The sequence below is a fragment of the Carcharodon carcharias genome, unplaced genomic scaffold (assembly GCF_017639515.1).
Source record: "Carcharodon carcharias isolate sCarCar2 unplaced genomic scaffold, sCarCar2.pri scaffold_1054_ctg1, whole genome shotgun sequence".
Classification (NCBI taxonomy): Eukaryota; Metazoa; Chordata; class Chondrichthyes; order Lamniformes; family Lamnidae; genus Carcharodon; species Carcharodon carcharias.
The window spans coordinates 25,001-34,787 of NW_024470927.1; the positions used below are offsets into that span (position 1 = coordinate 25,001).

The 9,787-nt window shown below is 60.3% G+C and overlaps 1 protein-coding gene across 1 annotated transcript in view; it reads left to right on the plus strand.

Annotated features, from left to right (window-relative positions):
• Positions 1-8,718, plus strand: part of LOC121275133 (major vault protein-like) — a gene marked incomplete at its 3' end in the record, with an annotated part of 31,086 nt that extends 22,368 nt beyond the window's left edge. Inside the window, exons 5-8 of the mRNA XM_041182548.1 lie at positions 116-210; positions 2,170-2,406; positions 6,713-6,838; positions 8,560-8,718. Of these exons, the coding sequence (XP_041038482.1) occupies positions 116-210; positions 2,170-2,406; positions 6,713-6,838; positions 8,560-8,718 (617 nt within the window). The remainder of the gene's footprint in view (positions 1-115; positions 211-2,169; positions 2,407-6,712; positions 6,839-8,559) is intronic.
• Between the last annotated feature and the right edge of the window lie 1,069 nt (positions 8,719-9,787).

The following is a 9,787-nucleotide window of genomic DNA, read 5'->3' on the forward strand; positions in this document are numbered from 1 at the left end:
CGTTTCTAACCACCACCCCCCCCCCCCCACCCTCCCCACAACCCCACACCCTCCCGAGTCTCCCCGGGGTCCGGGTCTCCCCACGGGCACTGACCGTTGGTTCTTGTTGCTACAGGCGAAGAGTGGTTAGTTCGGAAGGTGGGTGCTTACCTCCCTGGTGTGTATGAGGAAGTGGTGGACACTGTCAGTGCCTATGTGCTGACGGACAAGGTGAGTACCCAGCGGTGCCCCTGGGTGGGGGCAGTTGTCCGGGGTGGTGGGGGGGGGGCGGGGTGTGAGCTGGGACGGGCGATGACTGGGTCAGGGACCTGGATCTGTGAGGTTGGGGGGTCCCAGGTTGGGCACATGTTGCGTGTGGGGGAGGGTGAATTAGAGGCCAGGCTGCTACTTGGGGAGGTGGGTGAGAGTGGGGGACGGCCAGGGGTTTGATGAGGGCTCTGGTTTTTTGGCGGGGGGAAGGGGGTGGGAGTCGGGCAGGACCCCCCCCCGCCCCCCCACCCTCCCCCGGTGTTTGGCGAGGAGGGTGGGGCATTTCCCTTGCGCAGTGAGGGGAGTATGGGAGAGTCGGGGGGGACCCCCAGGGCCTGTGGGAGGGGAGGGGGCTGGTGGAGTCTGGCTCGGGACCCAGGGTTGGGGGGGAGAGAGAGTCAGTCCCCGGGACCCCCTGGTTTGGGGAGGGGGTCAGTCCATGGGACCCCCTGGTTTGGGGCGGGGAGGGGGTCAGTCCCTGGGACCCCCTGGTTTGGGGCGGGGAGGGGGTATGTCCCTGGGACCCCCTGGTTTGGGGCGGGGAGGGGATCTGTCCCCGGGACCCCCTGGTTTGGGGCGGGGAGGGGGTCTGTCCCCGGGACCCCCTGGTTTGGGGCGGGGAGGGGGTCAGTCTCCGAGACCCCCTGGTTTGGGGAGGGGTTCAGTCCCCGGGACCACTTGGTTTGGGGAGGGGGGTGGTCAGTCCCCGGGACCCCCTGATTTGGGGACGGGGGTGGTCAGTCCCCGGGACCCCCTGGTTTGGGGAGGGGAAGGGGTCAGTCCCCGGGACCCCCTGATTTGGGGAGGGGGGTGGTCAGTCCCCGGGACCCCCTGATTTGGGGAGGTGGGTGGTCAGTCCCCGGGACCACCTGGTTTCGGGAAGGGTTCAGTCCCCGGGACCACTTGGTTTGGGGAGGGGGGTGGTCAGTCCCCGGGACCCCCTGGTTTGGGGAGGGAGTGGTCAGTCCCTGGGACCCCCTGGTTTGGGGAGGGGAGGGGGATCAGTCCCTGGGGCCCCCTGGTTTGGGGAGGGGGTCAGTCCCCGGGACCCCCTGGTTTGGGGCGGGGAGGGGGTCTGTCCCCGGGACCCCCTGGTTTGGGGCGGGGAGGGGGTCAGTCCCCAGGACCCCCTGGTTTGGGGTGGGGAGGGGGTCAGTCCCCGGGACCCCCTGGTTTGAGTCGGGGAGGGGGTCAGTCCCCGGGACCACTTGGTTTGGGGAGGGGGTCAGTACCCGCGACCCCCTTGTTTGGGGAGGTGTGTCAGTCCCTGGGACCCCCTGGTTTGGGAGGGGAGGGGGTCAGTCCCCGGGACCCCCTGGTTTGGGAGGGGAGGGGATCAGTCCCCGGGACCACTTGGTTTGGGGAGGGGGTCAGTACCCGCGACCCCCTTGTTTGGGGAGGTGTGTCAGTCCCTGGGAACCCCTGGTTTGGGAGGGAGGGGGTCAGTCCCCGGGACCCCCTGGTTTGAGTCGGGGAGGGGGTCAGTCCCTGGGACCCCCTGGTTTAGGGAGGTGTGTCAGTCCCTTGGACCCCCTGGTTTTGGGCGGGGAAGTGGTCAGTCCCCGGGACCCCCTGGTTTGGGGTGGGGAGGGGGTCAGTCCCCGGGACCCCCTGGTTTGGGGCGGGGAGGGGGTCTGTCCCCGGGACCCCCTGGTTTGGGGCGGGGAGGGGGTCAGTCCCCATTACCCCCTGGTTTGGGGCGGGGAGGCGGTCAGTCCCCGGGACCCCCTGGTCTGTGGTGGGGGGGGGGTTGGGGCAGGTCACTCTCTGGGTCCCCAGTGTTTGGCAGAGCTTGGGTGGGGGGGGGGTGTCAGTCCCTGGGACCCCTGGGTTTGGGGAGAGCAGGGTGGGCTGGTGAGTCCCCGGGCCCCCCTGGGTTTGGGGATCAGACATGCTGACCCTCCTTCCCACGCTCGACAGAATGCGCTCCACATGAGAGCGTCGCAGACATTCCGGCAGAGCGACGAGCAGGTCCGGAAGACTGGGGAGGAATGGCTGATCACCATGAACGACGCCGAGGCGTACATCCCCAACGTAAACGAGGAGCTGGTGGGAGTCGTCACCATCACCACCCTGAGCAGCCGACAATACTGCGTCATCCTGAATCCCATCGGAACCAATGGCAAACCACAGCTCGGCCAGAAGAGAGTGGTGAAGGTGAGGGAGGGGGAGGGGTGGGGCAGGGCAGAGGGCAGGGGTGGGGGGTTGGGGTGCAGAAAGGCCAGCCACCCATCCAGAATTAATCACAGACAGCGCCTGCACCCCTTGTCCGAACATTTCCCGCCCTCCAGATTTAGAGTGGGAACTTCCTATGTAAACGTGTCACGGTGCTTACCCACCGCCCCCACCTACTGGCCAGGCACGGTCATTGCAGCAAGTCGCGTTTCAAGTGGAGGGACTGCATTTCTATAGCACCACCCCCCACCCCCAGTGGATCACTTTCCAGCCAATGAGCTCTGTTTGAAGGGCGCCGGCTGTAGCAGCGCAGGCCAGGCAGGCTGCCCATTTACGCACAGCAAGATCCCACATAGAGGCAGTGAGGTAAGCCAGCAGGCAATCTGTGGTGGTGGGGTTTTTGCCAGAAAGGCAGCTTTTGGTCCCCAGGAGGACAGTCCAGCTTTGTTAGGAGGGTTTGTGCCTCTCCCCCCCTTTCAGGCAGTGAGTTCCAGATTCCCACCACCCTCTGGGTGAAGAAATTCTTCCTCACGTCCCCTCTAAACCTCCTGCCCCGTCCCTTAAATCTATGACCCCCCCCCCGGTTATTGATCCCTCCACCAAGGGGTAACGTTCCTTCCTGTCTACCCTATTCACGCCCCTTATAATGTTATACACCTCAATCATGTCCCCCCTCAATCTGCTCTGCTCCAGGGAAAATAACCCCAGTCTATCCAATCTCTCCCCATAACTAAAACTCTCCAGCCCAGGCAACATCCTGGTAAATCTGCTCTGCTCCAGGGAAAATAACCCCAGTCTATCCAATCTCTCCCCATAACTAAAACTCTCCAGCCCAGGCAACATCCTGGTAAATCTGCTCTGCTCTCTCTCTAGAGCAATCACATCCTTCCTATAATGTGGATTCCAGAACTGCTCACAATATTCTAGCTGTGGCCTAACCAGCGTTTTATACAGTTCCAGCATAACCTCCCTGCTCTTATATTCTACGCGTCGGCTAATAAAGGCAAGTATCCCATATGCCTTCTTAATCACCTTATCTCCCTGTCCCGCTACCTTAAGGGACCGGTGGACATGCACACCAAGGTCCCTCTGATCCTCGGTACTTCCCAGGGTCCCACCATTCATCGTGTATTCCCGTGTCTTGTTTGTCCAGCCCCAGTGCATCACCTCACACTTATCCCGATTAAATTCCATTTGCCACTGATCAGCCCATCTGACCAGCCGTCTATATCCTCCTGTAATCTAAGGCTCTCCTCCTCACTATACACCACCCCACCAATTTTCATGTCATCTGTGAACTTACTGATCTTACCCCCCCTACATTTAAGTCCAAATCATTTACATACCCGACAAGCAGCAAGGACCCCAGCACCGAGCCCTGCAGAACCCCACTGGAAACAGACGTCCAGTCACAAATACCCCTCTACCATCACCCTCTGCTTCCTGTCTCTCAGCCAGTTTTGGATCCAACGTGCCACTTTGCCTTGGATCCCTTGGGCTCTTACTCTCTTGACCAGTCTACCACGAGGGACCTTATCAGAAGCCTTGCTAAAGCCCATGTCGACCACATCGAATGCGTTACCCTCATTGACACTCCTGGTTACCTCCTCAAAAAAATTCCATCAAATTTGTCAAACACGACCTTCCCTTGACAAATCCACGCTGACTATCCCCGATTAAACCGTGTCCCTCCGAGAGCAGATATATTCTGTCCCTCAGAATTCTATCCGGTAACTTGCCCGCCACTGAGGTTAGATTGACTGGCCTGTAATTCCCTGGTCTATCCCTTCCTTCCTTGTTTAATGATGGGACAACGTTAGCAGTCCTCTGACACCTCACCTGTGGCCAGAGAGGATTTGAAAATTATTGCCAGCGCCCCTGATATCTCTTCCCTTGCCTCCCTCAACAGCCTGGGATACATCCCATCCTGGCCTGGAGATTTATCTACTTTTAAGGCTGTTAAACCCGCTTGTACCCCCCCTCTCTCTCTCTCTCTCTGTTAATTTCCTCTAATATTTCACAGTCCTCCACCCTGATGTCTATACCTGTGAAATCCATTTCCATTGTGAAGACCGAGGCAAAGTATTCACTGAGGACTGTACCCATGTTTTCTGGGTCCACGCAGAGTTACCTCTATGGTCCCTAAGTGGCCTAACTCTTTCCCAAGTTATTCTCTTGCTCTGTATATATTTAAAAACCCCTTTTGGGTTTTCCTTTATTCTACCCGATGCTTTCTAATGCACTCTCTTAGCTTTCCTAATTTCCTTAAGGTCCCCCCCGCACTCTTCATACTCCCCTAGGGACGCGCTATCTGCCATTAGCTTCTCTTTGCCCTTTAATCCTAACATTAATACCCCTCGACATCCAGGGTTCTCCGGACTTGGTTCCCCCCACCCCCCCCCCTTTGTCTTTACGGAAACATATTTGCCCCATACTCTCGCTATTTCCTCCTTGAATGCCTCCCACTTGCTCTGACACAGTTTTATCTGCAAGTAGCTGCTCCCAGTCCACTTGGGCCAAATCGAATCTCATCTTAGTAAAATCAGCCTGTCCTCCAGGTTTGAGCTTTTATTCCCGGCCCGACCTTTCCAGAACGAGCCTAAATCGAACTGAGTTATGGTCACTATCTCCTACATGCTCCCCTTTTTGATACACCTTCCACCTGCCCGGGCTCATTTCCGAATATTAGGTCCAGAACGGTCCCCTCCCTTGTTGGGCTTTCTGCATACTGGCTGAGAAAGGTCTCCTAGATGCAACATAAGAATTTTTCTCCCTCCCTACCTTGCACACTCAAATCATCCCAGTTAATATCTGGGTAGTTAAAATCCCAGACGATCACTGCCCTATTATTCTTACACTTCTCTGAAATGTGATTACACATTTGACCCTCTGTCTCACTCCCCAACTGTTTAGGGGCCTATAGTATGCACCCAGCAGGGTGTTTACCCCTCTTGTGTTTGTTAATTCTACCCATATGGCTTCATCTGCTGATCCTTCCAAGACATGATCCCTCCTCACGGCTACAATCGATTCCCTGATAAATATTGCGACCCCCCCCCTCCTCTCCGATCCCCCTCTCCATCTCGTCTGAATACCCGATAACCAGCAATGTTGAGCTGCCAATCCTGCCCTTTTTGCCAAGTCTCGGTCTTAACTATGATCTCACACTCCTGTGTGCCTATCTGTGCTCTCAGCTCGTCTGTCTTACTCCTCAGGTCCCTTCCATTAAAATATATTCCATTTAGTCTTGGTAAACTCACCTCTTTCTTATCTAGCACCTCCGACAGTGCGGCTCTCCCTCAGCACTGACTCTCCGACAGTGCGGCTCTCCCTGAGCACTGACCCTCCGACAGTGCGGCTCTCCCTCAGCACTGACCCTCCGACAGTGCGGCTCTCCCTGGCACTGACCCTCCGACAGTGCGGCTCTCCCTCAGCACTGACCCTCCGACAGTGCGGCTCTCCCTCAGCACTGACCCTCCGACAGTGCGGCTCTCCCTCAGCACTGACCCTCCGACAGTGCGGCTCTCCCTCAGTACTGACCCTCTGGCAGTGCGGCACTCCCTCAGCACTGACCCTCCCACAGTGCGGCTCTCCCTCAGCACTGACCCTACGACAGTGCGGCTCTCCCTCAGCACTGACCCTCCGACAGTGCGGCTCTCCCTCAGCACTGACCCTCCGACAGTGCGGCTCTCCCTCAGCACTGACCCTCCGACAGTGCGGCTCTCCCTCAGCACTGACCCTCCGACAGTGCGGCTCTCCCTCAGCACTGACCCTCTGACAGTGCGGCTCTCCCTCAGTACTGACCCTCCGACAGTGCGGCTCTCCCTCAGCGCTGACCCTCTGACAGTGCGGCTCTCCCTCAGCACTGACCCTCGGACAGTGCGGCTCTCCCTCAGCACTGACCCTCCGACAGTGCGGCTCTCCCTCAGCACTGACCCTCCGACAGTGCGGCTCTCCCTCAGCACTGACCCTCCGACAGTGCGGCTCTCCCTCAGCACTGACCCTCCGACAGTGCGGCTCTCCCTCAGCACTGACCCTCCGACAGTGCGGCTCTGCCTCAGCGCTGACCCTCCGACAGTGCGGCTCTCCCTCAGCACTGACCCTCCGACAGTGCGGCTCTCCCTCAGCGCAGACCCTCTGACAGTGCGGCTCTCCCTCAGCGCAGACCCTCTGACAGTGCGGCTCTCCCTCAGCGCAGACCCTCCGACAGTGCGGCTCTCCCTCAGCGCAGACCCTCTGACAGTGTGTGGAGATGCTGATTGGAGTTTGTTTCTCTGCTTCCTGACAGGGTGAGAAATCGTTCTTCCTGCAGCCCGGAGAGGAGTTGGAAAATGGGATTCAGGATATATTTGTCCTGTCGGAGGAGCAGGGACTGGTCCTCAAATCCATCCAGGCTTTTGTCGACAAGGATTCAGTAAGTAGCTCATAGGATTGTCCCCGCACCCGTCTCCCTGTCTCACTCGGTGCCCGTCTCCCTGTCTCACTCGGTGCCCGTCTCCTCTGTCTCTCTCCGTCTCTGTCTCTCTCCGTCTCTGTCTCCCTCCGTCTCTGTCTCCCTCCGTCTCTGTCTCCCTCCGTCTCTGTCTCCCTCCGTCTCTGTCTCCCTCCGTCTCTGTCTCCCTCCGTCTCTGTCTCCCTCCGTCTCTGTCTCCCTCCGTCTCTGTCACCCTCCGCCTCTGTCACCCTCCGCCTCTGTCTCCCTCCGCCTCTGTCTCCCTCCGCCTCTGTCTCCCTCCGCCTCTGTCTCCCTCCGCCTCTGTCTCCCTCCGCCTCCGTCTCCCTCCGCCTCCGTCTCCCTCCGCCTCCGTCTCCCTCCGCCTCCGTCTCCCTCCGCCTCCGTCTCCCTCCGCCTCCGTCTCCCTCCGCCTCCGTCTCCCTCCGCCTCCGTCTCCCTCCGCCTCCGTCTCCCTCCGCCTCCGTCTCCCTCCGCCTCCGTCTCCCTCCGCCTCCGTCTCCCTCCGCCTCCGTCTCCGTCTCCCTCCGTCTCCGTCTACCTCCGTCTCCGTCTCCCTCCCTCTCCGTCTCCCTCCCTCTCCGCCTCCCTCCCTCTCCGCCTCCCTCTCCGTCTCCCTCCCTCTCCGTCTCCCTCCCTCTCCGCCTCCCTCCCTCTCCGCCTCCCTCCCTCTCCGCCTCCCTCCCTCTCCGCCTCCCTCCCTCTCCGCCTCCCTCCCTCTCCGTCTCCCTCCCTCTCCGTCTCCCTCCCTCTCCGTCTCCCTCCCTCTCCGTCTCCCTCCCTCTCCGTCTCCCTCCCTCTCCGTCTCCCTCCCTCTCCGTCTCCGTATCCCTCTCCGTCTCCGTATCCCTCTCCCTCTCCCTCTCCCTCCGTCTCCCTCTCCCTCTCCCTCCGTCTCCGTCTCCGTCTCCCTCCGTCTCCGTCTCCCTCCGTCTCCGTCTCCCTCCGTCTCCGTCTCCCTCCGTCTCCGTCTCCCTCCGTCTCCGTCTCCCTCCGCCTCCGTCTCCTTCCGCCTCCGTCTCCCTCCGCCTCCGTCTCCCTCCGCCTCCGTCTCCCTCCGCCTCCGTCTCCCTCCGCCTCCGTCTCCCTCCGCCTCCGTCTCCCTCCGCCTCCGTCTCCCTCCGCCTCCGTCTCCCTCCGCCTCCGTCTCCCTCCGCCTCCGTCTCCCTCCGCCTCCGTCTCCCTCCGCCTCCGTCTCCCTCCGTCTCCGCCTCCCTCCGTCTCCGCCTCCCTCCGTCTCCGCCTCCCTCCGCCTCCGTCTCCCTCCGCCTCCGTCTCCCTCCGCCTCCGTCTCCCTCCGTCTCCGTCTCCCTCCGTCTCCGTCTCTCCCTCCGTCTCTCCCTCCGTCTCTCCCTCCGTCTCTCCCTCCGTCTCTCCCTCCGTCTCTCCCTCCGTCTCTCCCTCCGTCTCTCCCTCCGTCTCTCCCTCCGTCTCTCACTCCGTCTCTCACTCCGTCCCCCACTGTCTCTGTCCCTCACTGTCTCTGTCCCTCACTGTCTCTGTCCCTCACTGTCTCTGTCCCTCACTGTCTCTGTCCCTCACTGTCTCTGTCCCTCACTGTCTCTGTCCCTCACTGTCTCTGTCCCTCACTGTCTCTGCCCTGCTCTCTGCCCCGCTCTCTCTATCTCTAACTCTCGCTCCGTTTCACGTTTACATTGCTCTCTTTCTTACCCTTTCCAAAGGAGGGGAAGGACCTTCCCCGAAAGCCAGGGGATCGCTGGATGATTCGAGGACCCCTCGAGTATGTTCCCCCGGTGGAGGTGGAGGTTCTGTGCAAGAGGGAGGCCATTGCACTGGATGAAAATGAAGGAATCTACGTTCGCGACTTTAAAACTGGCAAGGTGAGTGTTTCAGAGAGCGAGGGGAATCGCCCATTCTCATCCCCCAGAGTGATCAGTCCCAGTGCTGTCTGTCCTCCCCCAGAGTGATCAGTCCAAGCGCTGTCTGTCCCTCCCCCCAGAGTGATCAGTCCCAGTGCTGTCTGTCCCTCCCATTCCCCAGAGTGATCAGTCCCAGTGCTGTCTGTCCCTCCCATCCCCCAGAGTGATCAGTCCCAGTGCTGTCTGTCCCTCCCATCTCCCAGAGTGATCAGTCCCAGTGCTGTCTGTCCCTCCCATCCCCCAGAGTGATCAGTCCCAGTGCTGTCTGTCCCTCCCCCAGAGTGATCAGTCCCAGTGCTGTCTGTCCCTCCCCCCAGAGTGATCAGTCCCAGTGCTGTCTGTCCCTCCCATCCCCCAGAGTGATCAGTCCCAGTGCTGTCTGTCCCTCCCCCAGAGTGATCAGTCCCAGTGCTGTCTGTCCCATCCCCCAGAGTGATCAGTCCCAGTGCTGTCTGTCCCTCCCCCCAGAGTGATCTGTCCCAGTGCTGTCTGTCCCTCCCCCAGAGTGATCAGTCCCAGTGCTGTCTGTCCCTCCCATCCCCCAGAGTGATCAGTCCCAGTGCTGTCTGTCCCTCCCATCCCCCAGAGTGATCAGTCCCAGTGCTGTCTGTCCCTCCCCCAGAGTGATCAGTCCCAGTGCTGTCTGTCCCTCCCATCTCCCAGAGTGATCAGTCCCAGTGCTGTCTGTCCCTCCCCCAGAGTGATCAGTCCCAGTGCTGTCTGTCCCTCCCCCCAGAGTGATCAGTCCCAGTGCTGTCTGTCCCTCCCCCAGAGTGATCAGTCCCAGTGCTGTCTGTCCCTCCATCCCCCAGAGTGATCAGTCCCAGTGCTGTCTGTCCCTCCCATCTCCAGAGTGATCAGTCCCAGTGCTGTCTGTCCCTCCCCCAGAGTGATCAGTCCCAGTGCTGTCTGTCCCTCCCATCCCCAGAGTGATCAGTCCCAGTGCTGTCTGTCCCTCCCCCAGAGTGATCAGTCCCAGTGCTGTCTGTCCCTCCCTCCAGAGTGATCAGTCCCAGTGCTGTCTGTCCCT